The sequence below is a fragment of the Erythrolamprus reginae genome, chromosome 2, assembly GCF_031021105.1.
Source record: "Erythrolamprus reginae isolate rEryReg1 chromosome 2, rEryReg1.hap1, whole genome shotgun sequence".
Taxonomy (NCBI): Eukaryota; Metazoa; Chordata; class Lepidosauria; order Squamata; family Dipsadidae; genus Erythrolamprus; species Erythrolamprus reginae.
In genome coordinates this window covers 210,836,589-210,850,847 of record NC_091951.1, presented here as the reverse complement: position 1 = coordinate 210,850,847, position 14,259 = coordinate 210,836,589, and the positions used below count along the sequence as shown (strand labels likewise).

Genomic DNA, 14,259 nt, shown 5'->3' with positions numbered 1-14,259 from the left:
GAGGACTCGGGGCTGCTCACAACATATATAAAAACATAGTAGTACATCTAATCCAATTAATATAATTTAAAAACCCTAAAAATCCTAAAATAATTTAAAACATTCATTATCATTCACTCCATAAAACACACTAAAAAACACTCGTTGGTCAGGGGGAAAGATCTAATGACCTGAGGCCTGGCGACAAAGATGAGTCTTTAAACTTTTTCAGAAGACAAGGAGGGTGGGAGCAGTGCGAATCTCTGGGGGGGGGAGCTGATTCCAGAGGGCCAGGGCTCACACAGAGAAGGCTTTTCCCCAAGGTCCTCCCAGCCGACATTGTCTAAATAGGGCCGCAACTGGTGCACCAGGCGGACCTGGGCAAACGCCCCCCTCGCCACAGCCGAAAGATTATGTGGATTGAGGAGGACACCCAAGTTGCGGACCCTCTCTGTGAGAGTCCAAGTGATAAGTTTTCCAAATAGTACAGTGTGTGAAAGCTTTCTGCTCCTTCAGTTATTTTGTAAAGCCAGATAGTGCAGAAGGGATGGGGGGGGATAAGGGAAAAAGATTTCAGCAGCTGGCACTGAAGTCACAACTATTTTAATTAACTATTTTGAATGAAAATTTCAATTTGATCAAGAAATTCACGTAAGTAGTTTCTGGATGCTCAAATGAAAGTTTGCTAGGAGTTGCCATTAGTTTTGAAGACTAAGAATCTTTTGACAATGTCCTCTTTAAAAAAGGTTCAAGGTGTCACACCAGGAAAAGAAATCAGATTTTTTAAGCAACAAGAGTCACACCCCTTTAAGTCCTTGTTGATAGACACATCTTAAGCAATAGTAAGTTATTGATCATTTTTGGTTCTCTTTAGATCATTGTAGGGGTGGGTAGGAAGTAGCATGCTGCTAGAAATTAGATGAGTAAGTGTAGCATTCCCCCCCCCCCCCGAGAAGCTCCAGCCTCAACCACACCTATAGGTAAAGCCTGACAGTTGTTTGGTCCCACCCACCCCAAGCTGTGCATATTAACTAATGGGACCCAAGAGTCCTACTTCCCATTCCTTTTGTCTTGAAGAATAGAAGGAACTCCAAAGGTCCAATTTCCTGTTACCAAGTTCATTTTAAAGCTGGGGGCTAAGCTTGTAACTTCCCACTCAAACCCAGTAAATATATCTTTCCTGTAACTAATGCACACATACTTTGGAAGCTAAAAGAGGACATTGATGAACCCAGTATATTTTTTTACCAGAAGATCCCAGCTGCCTCCTGCGGCAGCTTCCTATCAAAAACATTTCCCTCATTTTCATGCTCCTGTTTCGCATCTTGAATGATGCAAAACTTGTCTGACAGTCTCATAGTAAAACCAACTGGTATTTTCCTCCAAAAATTGGGTTTAAGTGAGATACAGGAAGATAGATGTAGAATGGGTGGGGGGAGGGAAACTAGGATTAAAGCGACATATCTAACTGGGAGAAGGGAAATATATTGACACGCAAGCCTTCATTCCCAAAGAACCATGTATTAAAAGATGACTGGTAATACCTTTTCAAACTTATATTAAATAGGCATAAGCTTTTGTGAGCTGCTGCTCTCTCCATTAAATCAAATGGAGTCTAAAACTGATGCTTTAAAAAAAAAATTGTTAGCCCAAATAGGTGCTGCTAATTTCCGCCTGTTTTTTGGTTACCATAGATTAACTTGGTTTTCTTCCTACAAAATGTATTGGAGACCATTTAAAACATTTAAATGCTGTTCAGTATGGATGCCACATTCTCTGTCATCCATGTTTCTTATCACAGCACTAGCAAGCTCAGTGAGTAAAACCTGTCAGCTCAGTTTCATTCAACCATATAACAATGTCCCTGTTAGAATCCAAGCAGAATTATTTTGTTTGATGGACTATACAGTATATTGCCTCTGTCCAGAGTCAAATTCAACCCAATCTCAATTCATTTTTTTGCAAAATGGAAAGCAGCTCTCCCAGCTTGTTAGGAGGATCAGCTCACTACTGTGAGGATGTCTACGTTAAATTTCAGATAAGTAATTTAATTGCTGTTACAATGGTAAAGAAAGATACAGCATCTTATAGACTAAACTGAATGTTACTCTGTAATTTTTCTACCTCAAATGTTATCTGTGATCTGCACTACTTCATCTGAATTTCAACTTGTCTGAAATGGTATAACCTGCTTGCACAGCCGGATGGACTAGATGACTTCTAAGATCCCTTCCAGTTCTATTTAGATTGAGGTTAGGTAAATCAAAGCAGTTCAATGAGGCCATTTCAAGTCACCCCTTAGTGATTCTATCAGCCCCATTTGGGAAGAAAATAACCTGCTTCTCTCTACCTGTGTTGATGCAGCATCACTCAAGTCATTGTTTCTCACCTCTTTACAACTTAATAGCACTGCAAGAGATTAAAAAAATCTGGGTTTTCCCTGCCAGTGAGAGAGATGGGGACCTACAATAATGAATGGAATAAACTACCTGCCCCCTTCTGCTAAATCAAAGCAACTGTACAGCAAAGACACTCCCCCCCTCCACGTTGCCTGCAAAAGCCCCACAGTCCTCCCTGCTCCAGCACACACCCCATCCTTCTGCTTGCAACTTGAAGAATCCAGTTTCCTCTCCATCTCTGGCTCACCAGCTCTCTACTGCATTGCTGACCCTTTGGCTTTTCTCTCTACTTCCCTCTTCTGCGGCTCTTGCAGAAAAGAGAACCCACATCCACGTTTAGACACCCCCACGGAACCCCCCTTTTTCTTAGCAAGCCCTATTTCCAAAGGGTGGGGTATTCAATGCAGCAAGGAAGGGGGGGACAACACCCAGAGGAATTGCGACAAGGTCAATGTGGCTTTGTGTCAAAAGGGTCCGTTTCTCTCTTGCCTTAAGGATTCACCTTGCCTCTTGTAAAGGGGAGAAATGTGGCGGTGTTGCATCCACCCAGCCTGCCAGGCTTCCCTCTTGTACCCCCCAAAGCCATTCAGATCTTGCCACCTGCCCTCCACGGCTCCTAACATCACCACGAAACGCTCCGGGTTTTCCTCCATCTCAGATCGACACATTTCTTCCTTCCCACCCCTTCTTTCACCTCTCCATCCCTCCCCCCCCTCTTCACACCCAAGGGATGAGCATTTGCAATAGTTCAGTGCAAGGAGAATGGGCGCGGAGGAGGCACTTCGACCTCTCCCCTAGGCTGCTGCCAGCTCCTATTGTTTGGTTGTAATGCTCCCGTCGGCAGACTCGCTCTAGTTTGTGGGGTGGGGCTGACGAAACGGGACTATCTACGCTAAGCAGAAACGGCGGGGGAGGGGGCTTCGCAAAGGAAGAGAGCTGGCATTTGCAAGCACACCGCGACATGCAACGCGCTCGAGAGGGAGCATCGCCTCCTTCTCCACTCTCCTCTTTTTCACGGGAGGGTAGGGGCGGCGGCAGCGTAGTGATGCGGATTCTAGATCGAGGCACGTTGCAATGGGATCGATCCCGGCAGCCTCTTTTTCCATTCTCCGTTATCTCAACTCCGAGGCTCTTTCTTTCGCGTCCCGCCCCCGCTCCAATGCGCTGAAGGTGTCGGCCGTTAGCCTTTGAAGATACGCGTCGGTGAGCGAGACTGGAAAAGCCCCCCCCAGCCCCGTCCAGCCCCCCACTTCCGCGGGCATCCGCCTCTCTGTCAAGGCGCTCCGATCCCGCCTCACCTGCAGGATCCCGACGTGCGCAAGGCACAAGCGGTTGCCCGCCGGGGATGTTGCGGACAGCCCAAGGCGAATCAGGTGCACAAAATGACCCTTCGAAGCTCTGCGGAAATGCGCAGCCGGTTGGGGCCAGGTCTCCTTTGGGCACCCCTCCCAAAGAGACCCTCCCCCAAAGATCTCGGCTGTCTTTCTCCCCCCTCCCCCTCAAAACACGCAGAGACGGGAGGAGAGACACACCCTAGTCCGAATTTTACGCCGCCTGGTTAGGCGTCAATGGGGGGCCCTGCTGCTCTGGTGGGGGGGGGGAGATGTCCTTTCCCTTTCCTTCCGGAATGACCTCGACCACAATGGATGGAGAAGTGAACGGATGGGTTATCTGATCCGCATAGCCATCCCTCCTCCCCCGTCGAGTCGCCTTAGAATGGAAGAGCGGTCGTTCCAGCTCGCCTTCGCGCGCCATCAGTTCCACCAGGATCCGCACTCGCCCTTCCCAACCCGCGCGACGCAGCCCGGCTCAGGTGTGGGTGTGAATCCCCCAAGCACATCTGCGCCTTTCATCGCGGGTGGGGGGGATTTATGCTGTGCCTCTCAAAGGCCACCTCGCCTAAACACAGGGAGAGGACGCGAATCCGCTCGCCCTTTCCGCCCCACCCGCCCGAGATCTCTCTATCCACCCCGCCCTTTCCAGGCCAAGAGCCCCCGAGTCGAGAAGGGACCCCCACCTACTCCTCACCGAAGGCATACACAGGAATGAGGGAAACGCGAAATACCTACAGTGACCATGCTGGGGGAGCTCCGGGGTCCAGCCGGGCGGCGGCGGCTCCTCGGAGGACGCGGGCTGCCGTACGATCGGGCTTCTTCGTCCTCCCCGGGTGGGGCGGGTCCGAACGGATTGGTTCCGCGTGCGGGAGGGGTCGCTCTGCCTTCCCGATCGATGGTGATCTGGACCCCCCTCCCCAGCTGCAGTGGCGCATACAAAAGGGGGGTCCGCCCGTGCGGAGGGAAGAAAGAGAATAAAAAATGGTTGCGCGGTAACGGGAAGAAAGCCGCTCTTGACCAAACCAATTCCCTTCTTGGGGTAAAGGGAGGGAGGGAGGGAGGGGAGGAGAGGAAGGAATGAAGGAAGGAATTGAAGCGAAAGAGGAAAATCGCAGGCGTCAAAGCGGGATTTAGGAAAGCGTGGCAAATATCTGGAAAGAGACAAAAAGAATGAAACGCGAGAGGGGAGAGAAAAGAAGAAACAGATTTGGGTGGATTTTGAAAGGGGGAAATGTAAAGGAGAAGGAACAGAGTAAAAAAACAACAACAACGGAGGAGGGATAAACGCAGGCGACCGACCCGCGAAGGCGCACACAATGCTCCTTTAAACGCCCTTGACTATTTACACCCGGAGATCTTGATGGGGGGGAGGGGGATGGGCGGGTGCTCTTCCTCCCAGGCCCCCTCGAGGCCTGTCTTAGGCTCAGGCAAGGCGCTAGTCCGTGGGGGGGCGCGGCAGCTGGGCTCGTCTCATGCCCCCCCCCAGCCTTTTTGTGTGTCCCCCCCCCCGTCTACCGGGCCAGAAGCTTTCATGAACCCCGCACTCATTGGTTGGTGGATCCAATCCATCGCGCAGCCGCGCCCCTCCTCGCTTCTTTAGAACCCTGCACCTCGCTGAGGAGAAGCCGGCAGGGGAGGGTTATGCTCCGGAGAGTCGACCCCCCCGCCCGGCCGACCACGGCCCTTCTTCTCTCCCTCATCTTCCGATGCCCCGCGTGTCTTTAGAGGAGAGCCTTCGGGTGGGTGTTGGGCGCGTTAGCATTGCGGGAAGGAGACCGAACAAGCAAGACGCCATTTAAGAGGAAGGCAAGGCGGGAGGGAAGCTTGTGCCCCAGAAAGCGGGGTGGGGGTGTCGGGGGGGGGGTGCGGGGAAAAGGACTCCCAATAGGGTCCCGGCAAGCCTCGAAGGAGAAGCTGGAGCCCCATTCAGAGAAGGCAGCAAGTGCGGCCATGAATTGCCCTTCGGCGTCCATTGCAAAGAGCGCCAAGGATGCTCGGCGTGGCGAGCGGGGCTGCAAAAAGGAACGGCGCCGAGCCTGCCTGCAAAGCAGACCGAAGGCGACTTCGGGGCGCGTTTCCGAGCCCGCCTCCCGCTCTTCCCCTGACGGCGTGGCGTTCTCGTGGAGGCACAAAGGCCGCCCTCGCGGAGGGGCTCGCTCAGTTACCCCGAGAGAGACTTCACGTGATGGGGGCGCCCTACCGCCAGGTCCTTGTTTTCCTTTTCTTCCTTTCATTAAAGAGGACCGAGAAGCAAAGGTAGCCATTCGGTTGTGAGCAAATGCTACACCACTCCAGGGGTGAAGAAGAATCAAAGGTGCCCTTCCGATTGAATTGGATCTCACGGTTTTTAAGACAGGTTCTCATAGTGAGCGGCACAGCAAAACTAGTCATCTGTCACATTCTTGCATTTGGATTCAACAAGGGTCTAACTATTTACAGAGCGAGGCATTGCTGCTTTGTCGCTGAACCAACCCTCCTGCTACCTTGTGGCATTATAATTTCCATTGAAGTTTACTTGCCTGCGGGGATTTTTGTAGCCCTTCTTGGAGATTTGGGGGGGGGGTGTTAAACCAACGAGGGCGGGCTGTTCTGCTGCTTTCTGGGAAAATGGACACAGGAAAGAGCCATGTGGCCTTGCTTAGCTGGAGCGTTTGCTATGGTATTTGAACATATGAGACATCTCTGTTAACTCACACAACTCATTGAATTTGAACTTACAAAAACTGTGAAAGTTGCAAGACACATTTTATCTTGCAATAGAAAAGCCTTAGCTTAAAAAAAAACAATATTGCCCCCCTTTCATTTGGCTTTAAATGTAATATTAACTGAATTGCAGAACGGTACTCTAATTAAACATAGGCATCTGGCATCTCAGAAACCTGCAGGTAGACTTAGTTTCAGGGCCTGTGGGTTCCCAATGCATTGCTTCTTGCAATTGAAGTCAATGAGACAGGCATAAGAATAACTGTAGAATTGAAGTTAGACTTGTTGAGGCAATACTTACTTCAAACTGGCCAAAGGTTTTACTTAGTGTTATCTTTTGAATTTTACTTAAAGTCATGTTGTGTTAATCAAATTTGCTTCTAGGTAAGTGTAAGATTGTAGAGTGGCTTCAAATCTGTCCTTCCCTCCATCTCTTATCCTTTTCTCCTTTATAAAAGAGCTATTTTGGTTATGATCTGGAGCCCTTATAGTGCTATAGTACCAATGCAACACAGAGAACTTGAGAATTTGAGCCAAATCTTTTATAGTAAGAGCTCAATTTCTTTATGGAAAAAGCTGGTGCAGATTTCTTGTAGAGTTTAAAGTAGAATCCACCAATTTAATTTTGACTCTTATGACAATGTAACATATTCAGGCTCTTTTTGTGGCAACAGTATTGGTTTATCATAAGCAAACTTCTTCCAGGATGTTCTTTCAACTGTCTAGTCTAGCAAACTGTCCTGGCTCTTGCTAGTGGTGTCCTCTTCAAGGACTAACCAGGTCTAAATTTGATCCCCCCCCCAAAAAAAAAATTAGTCAAGGTCAATAAAATACTAGAATATTAAATACCTGAAGTCATGTCCTTATGGGCTTCAGTATTTGTTGATGTTGTATCTTGATGATACATTTATGGTCTGTAGGATACATTTATATTGTGGAACCTCTTCTTAAATTATATATATCTTCTGAAATTTATTTCCTTATAGATCTTTGAATCATATTAATCATATTAGTCTCTCTTTCATAATTTAACCTGGTTCCAATGGTATCCAAAAGATGCTTGTCATGATCACCAAATTGAACTCTGGGCTGAAAAATAGAAACCCATCACCTAAAACCATAGAGGTCATTGGGACTGGAGTGAATAAAAGTTACTTTGGTTTTGATCTTATATTATCACTTAAACTTTCCCTTTTTTCTGACCTCAAACTGAAGTTTTGTCTACTTTTTTACTCCAGAATAAAAACTGTTCCACAGAAGAGCAGGCCTACTATGATTCAAAGGATCTGACTTGTCACACATCCCCACAAATATTAGGAATGGGACTAATTTGAGCAGTATTTTATGGAAAATAGTCCATCATTAAATCTGAAATACCAGTCAAATCACACACACACTCACAAACCTAACCCGCTCTGCTACTTCTAAGATATATCTGGAATTCTTCCACATACGTACTCCATATGCAGCAAGATTTTGCTGCTTCCACTGATAGTAGTGAATACATTTTTTCAGCTGAGTGACTTACTTAGTGAGTGGCTATCATTTATATAGCATTTCTTAAGTACTTTTTGCAGTCATCTCCATTTTTCCATATTCTATAAGACAATGAATATTTCTGTTTCCCATTTACAAACAGAATAACTGGAGCTGAAGAGAGATCTGCAGAGGCCAAGGACATGATTCAGTAGCTGAATTAGGATTTAAATGAGGTTTTCCATCAAGACTGCTATAACATGCTAATTCATACTTTTTCCTTAAGCTTGTTTAGTTTAATCTCACCAAGAGAGTACTGAACTGGGATTGAAGGCTCAATACAGCAGCAGCAAAAGACATGTATTCTTTCTTGGTAGTTGCATTTTCTCACACACAAGTACACCTCTTGCCAAACTCAGATCAGAACCCAGGAGTGTTGTTCTACCAGCAACAATGCCTCAGTTCTCTGGAGACATTTTGTTTTCAGGTGCTCTCCCTCCCTCCCTCCCCTGCTTCCAGAAAGTCTCCTTAGAGGTGTATTTGCCTGGTTTTTTATTCCCTCCCACCTTGCTGTGCAACACTGAGTAGCCTGTTTACGAGGGATACTGCCCATGGCTTTCAGAAAACCAGCATCCATTTCTCCCTTTGGCTTCCCTGTGTGGCATTTCTCCACTGAGATCAAGAGGGCTCACCCACACCCCTTCCTGATCCCTCAATACCTGCTTGCCCCATAAATCTCTATGCAAAGTAGCCAGTGAAAAGGACCCCTCACACACACACAACTGCCAGGGATTTCTATCCATCTGATGCCCACACCTGAGTTTCTCTCTACTAGGAGGAGAAACAACACTCGGCATTCTGAAACAGACACAGTTTCTGGTTGCCTCTCCTGGCCACTGGCCCTGGTTTCAAGTGGGTGGGAACATAAGGAGTAAAACAATATTGGTTTAAGGAATGCTAGGCATGGCCCCTACCTCATTTGCACACAGGAAATATCGGTCTGGATCTTGTGAACATCTGCTCATTTTCAGTAACGTTTCCATTTCTAATGGAGAGGAAGAGAGCAAGAGAAGAGAGGAGTGGAGAGGATCATGGTTAGTCCCAGGGGGGAGAGAAAGAGAGAGACACGCATGCATAACTAGGTAACGGTTTGGTATCCACATCCGGTGAATTACAGCTATGCTGGGCCTATTCCGCGGGGAAGATCTGCAAGCCAGGCAGATTACACTGCAAAGGAGAGGAACCAAAACTGATCACGTCCACGGAATCCGTCCTTCTCAGAGAGTTACTCCCACATCTGCTCAAAGTGGGAATTTAAACCAGGACCTCATCCTCTAAGAGGGAGTTCCAAGAGGAAATGGGATGACAACAATCCTAGACCATCTACCAAGTCATCACAGCCAGCCAGGCTGGAGAAAATCCATGTCAGCTTCAAGCACAGGATGGCAATAGCTGCCAAGATGCAGCTGCTCCTGGAGTGAGGACCTGGCAGTCATTTTAACAATCTGAACAATTCGGGAGCAGAAGGGAATTTCACAGTTGGGGTGCAGTCATTTTGATCCAAAGGGCTGGGAGTAATGAAGTATGTGAGTGGAAAGGGGATGGCGCATTTCTTGCAGCCAAGACAAACCCTACCATTTAAGGGGGACTCTTACAGGTTTCTGCAGTGGACTGTCCAACCATAGAATGATACCTCATGAAGCCAATGAGCAATTCACAAAAAACTGCAGGTTTTTTTAATATAGATGATGCTTTGTATGTTGAAGTTCTCATTCCTAATCTCTAGTCAACCAGGATCTCAGTTAAGGCAATTTAGGAAGAAGTCTCCTTTCTAGAAACCTCCAAGGAGACACAGAAAACTCTGTGGCTATATGATGGTTAAGTATCCAATATAGAAGGCAGTTTCATACAATCAGATTTAACAACACCAGACATTCTCAGTGATTTTTGAATTTGGACCCCATATGATTCATCACAAATATCTCCCAGAATTTAGGTATACCAGAGAAAAAGTGGTTTGCTTTTGGGATTGAATGCTGCTCCCATACTTTCCCCCAGCAGGGGGAGGACTTCTCTTCCTGGATCACCATGCAAAGCTTTGGCTTCACTTGTTCCAGCCTCTAACTTTCCTTCTCAGAATAACAAACTAGGAAACTCCCCTCTTAGAATAAAACTAAATAAAGTATTCCCATTTATGTAGCCTTATGGTTTTTATTAATGTTGATGATTTCCTGATTGCTTATTTATACCCTATGACAATAATTAAGTGTTGACCTTACGATTCTTGGCAAACATATCTTTTATGTACACTGAGAGCATATTTACCAAAGACAAATTCCTTCTGTGTCCAATCACACTTGGTCAATAAAGAATTCTGTTCTGTTCTGTTCTACAAATGTTTAAAATAGGAAATCCGTATTTGGGCTGGCTGCTCCTTTCTCATTTGCTGTTTATGGGAAAAGAGGCCAGGTTGGAGATAACATTTCCAGTTTACCAGAGATTTTTGCCCTTTGCACTAGTCACATGATGGCAAACCTATGGCACAGGTGCCACTGGTGGCACACAGAGCCATATCTGAGGACACACAAGACATTGTTATATGTCAGCTTCAGTGCTCCAGCTGATTTTTGGCATTCTGGAGGGTGGAGGAGGCCGTTTTCACTCTCCCCAGGGTTCAGGAAAAATGAACTTCAAAAACGAACTTCCAGTAGGCTTCTTGGCCCCAGGCTTCAGGAATGCCCCCAGAGCCTATGGATGGTGAAAAAAGGTCCAACAAGCCTACCGGAAGTCCAGAGGCTTCACTGAGGGCTGTGAGCATGCACGTGTGGGGGCAGTTGTGCATTAATGTGCAGGGGGAGGGCATTGCATTATGGGTGTAGGCACACACGTGTGCCCTTTTGACACCAGAGCAAAAAAAGGTTCACCATCACTAGGCCTTGCTTTCTGCTCTTGGACACCTATTTCCCAAATTGGACAACTGGATTTGGTCATCTTCTTAAATGTAAAATGGTTCAACTCGGAGGTGGGTTCTTCCTGATGCAGTCTGCTGTGCCTGCACCGGTAGTGGGGGCCCACTGGTTATGTCATGAAGATGTCACCATCATGCCCTCCCATCTCAGGAAATGACTTGAGCCCTTGCCATAGTGCAGCTCTCCCTCCCGTTGTTCCCATTCCGCACCTCAGACAGCTCAGGTAAACTGATTCCCTCCCTTCTTTGCTGAAAGGTGAAGACAGAGAACAGCTCCCCCCCCCCCGTGTGCCTCTCGGCCACCTCCTCTCGGCCGTGGGCTGCCCCATTAAGGGCGGGGAAGGGGTGGGAGCAGTGATGGGCTGCCAAAAATTTTACTGTCACACTGTAGGTGTGGCTTGTTTTGTGGGTGTGATGGGGTAGGAGTGGCTTGCTAGTCATGTGACCAGACGGGAATGGCTTGACAATCATATAACTGGGGGTGGCTTAAAGGTCATGTGACTGAGTGGGAGTGGCTTACTGACCAAGATAGGTTTTCAAATAGATGCTTGGATTCTTTTTCAGGTGATTAAGTCACATTATTTTAATAGCCACGAAAAGGACAAATGATAGACAGCATTATTTGTTGAGGAAGAAAATAACATTTTAAGATTTTGTACTGAACCCACAAGATTAGGCAAGGAGTTCAATTTTCTTTAATTGCTATAAAAGTTCAGTTTTAGGTAATGATTAAAATGATTAAAGCCTTTATGGGTAAAACATTCTATTTAATTATTTCGTATTTTAAAAGTAATTAAGGATGATACTGAGGTACTAGAGAAGGAAAGACAATAAAAAACTATCAAGTATTCAATAAATAGTGCACAAACTTACTATCCCCATTGTATCCCCCCCCGGTGGGGGGCAGGAGCCCATTTCTGAGTGGGGGCAGCGTGACATCTCCACAGGGACAAGCCTGGAGCCCACCACAAGCGAGTCCAGAGTATTCTCTCATACTGGGCTCATTAAAGGTGGGGAAGGGGTGGGAGGAGCCAGATGGTGGTGGCCAATGCTGGGGGTGAAGAGGGGAACTCAGGAGCAGCTGGAGAAGTGGGGGGACATTGTCCAACCACTAATGCAGCCCCTCACAGCAGGAGCAGCAAGACCGTGGTGGCAGTTCTTCTAGGACAGTGTTTCCCAACCTTTTTTGAGCCGCGGCACATTATTCATATTTTCAAAATTCTGGGGAACACTGAGGGGCGGGGCGGGGGCCCTAAAGAAAAATTTGGACAAAAAAAAATCTCTTCCTCCATTTCACTCTATTTCTCCCTCCCTCTTTCTCTCTCTTCCTTCCTTCCCTTCTTTCTCTCCATCCCTCTTTCTTTCTTTCTTCCTCTCTTTTTTGCTCTCTTTCTCTCTCCCTCCTTCCCTCCCTCTATGTCTTTCCCTCTCCCTCCTTCCCCCCTCTCTTTCTCTCTCTCTCTTGCTTTTCTTCCCTCTCTCTTGCTGTCTTTCTCTCATTCTCTCTCCCCTCCTTTTTCTCTCTCTCTCTTTCTCTCTCGTTCACCACGCCGGCAACAGAGAGAAAAAGAAAGACAGAGAGCCGGAAAGAGAGTGGAGGGAGAGAGCCGGCGGCCGTTGTCTTCGCCTCGGCCCGCTGGCTCTGCAGATAAGAGGCAGCAGCCATCAGCCCCCTCGCCCTCCCAGATGTCGCCAGCGCCCAGCCACGCGCCGCCTCCCGTTAGCCCGGCTGACTTTTCCCTGCTGCCATTTTCTCTTCATGGCGCAAAGCCACAGTCCCGGACTCCCGGATCGCTTGCTTCTCCAGCCAGCAAGCCGGCTGCCCGGAAAAGCATCACACTTTTGCAATGCGCGGCGCTTTCCTGGGCAGATGGCTTTGCTGACTGGAGAAGCGAGCGATCCGGGAGTCCGGGACTGTGTGGCTTTGCGCCATGAAGAGAAAACGGCTCGGGCAGCAGGGAAAAGTCGGCCGTTTTCTCTTCATGGCACAAAGCCACACAGTCCCGGACTCCCGGATTACTCGCCCCAAGGCAGGAAGCGCCGGCGGAGGAGAGAGGGCAGATCGTGCCCCAAGACAGGAGGTGGCGGCGGCAGCGGAGGAGAGGGGGCGAATCGCGCCCCAAGGCAGAAGGCGGCGGCGGAGGAGAGGGGGCAGCTTACGGGGAACGGTGCTCGCAGCTGTCCCCCGGCTACTGCAAGATGCCGCTGTTTCCAGCGCTTTCCTGCTGGGCCCCAAAGAAGGAAGGTGGGAAAAAGGAGGCATGAATAATGAAGCTCTCCTTTTTCCCGCCTTCCTTCTTTGGGGCCCAGCAGGAGAGCGCCGGAAAAAGCTGCATCGGGCAGTAGCCGGGGGACAGCTGCGAGTGGGAGCTCCAGGTCCGAGGCACCGGCGGTCCGGCACCGGCAGCGCCCCGCCCAGCTGGAGCTTCCCTAGGCTTCGCGGCACACCTGGCCGTGTCTCGCGGCACACTAGTGTGCCGCGGCACACCGGTTGGGAAACGCTGTTCTAGGAGACTCTGGCTATCTCTGTTCCCCCCATGTCACAGCCCAAGTAGCTCCAAATACATGGCGATGATCCAAGACACCGCACACATTCGGACTCTTCTTGGGCTGCCGAGGAAGAGATGGCAGGAGCCTCCTCTTCTGTGAGCCCAGGCCCTGCCTGAACCATCTCCAGAAAGCCAAACATATCGGTGCCCTTGCATGAACACCAGAGGCGCCTTGGAATTTTCCTCTGGGGGACATCTGATTAACCTCAGCCAAGGATTTCTGGACTGGGGAGAACAGCGTGTCTGCTTGGGGGGGGGGAAGGGGACTGTGCGTGGCTTTCCCCAAACTCTCTATGTGGAGAAGGACAGAAACTGAGAGGAGGAAAGAGTCGAGTCCCTTCTTGTCTGGTTTCGTCTTGTCTTGAACAGATCAGAGGGTAGACGAAGCATTTCCCCCTTAGAACTGGGACATTGCTGCTGATTCCTTGTAATAATGCCTTTTGCTAAACACTGGGCTGGCCACTCCCACTTGGTCACATGACCACCAAGCCACACCAACAAAATAAGTCACACCCACAGTGTGGTAGTAAAAATATTTAGGAACCCACCACTGGTTCAACTGCCTAGTTACTTTCCCTAAGTAACAATGAAACCAATCTATTGGTTTCTTGCCAAAAAAGCCCTCGACTCATGATGAGGACCCTTATAAGCAAACCTTTTTATAGTGAGCTACTGGCCTTTCTCAGCCTGGCAGATGCTGGTCGGCCAGATTGAGAAAATCTAGTTTATTAAGTCGGCTGTAATTTGGGAACACAGTAAATTTGGACATACCAAAGTCAATTCTGAGAACAAGATCTGCTTTTGCTTAGGCTAAAAAGCCCAGATTAGGGTAGAAATGTAACAATGTTTTG

General features: G+C 48.4%; 1 protein-coding gene across 7 annotated transcripts in view; it reads right to left on the bottom strand.

Annotated features, from left to right (window-relative positions):
* The window catches only part of ELAVL3 (ELAV like RNA binding protein 3), a 101,322-nt gene extending 92,009 nt beyond the window's left edge, over positions 1 to 9,313 (bottom strand). For 3 of the 7 annotated variants that reach the window (XM_070741710.1, XM_070741711.1, XM_070741712.1), the window contains exon 1: positions 8,866 to 8,979. In XM_070741710.1, the coding sequence (XP_070597811.1) occupies positions 8,866 to 8,934 (69 nt within the window). In that variant the 5' untranslated portion in view covers positions 8,935 to 8,979. Of the gene's footprint in view, positions 1 to 4,447; positions 5,222 to 8,865; positions 9,049 to 9,278 lie in introns of those variants that run through there. The other 4 variants (XM_070741715.1, XM_070741709.1, XM_070741713.1 and 1 more) reach the window with 4 other exon arrangements.
* Between the last annotated feature and the right edge of the window lie 4,946 nt (positions 9,314 to 14,259).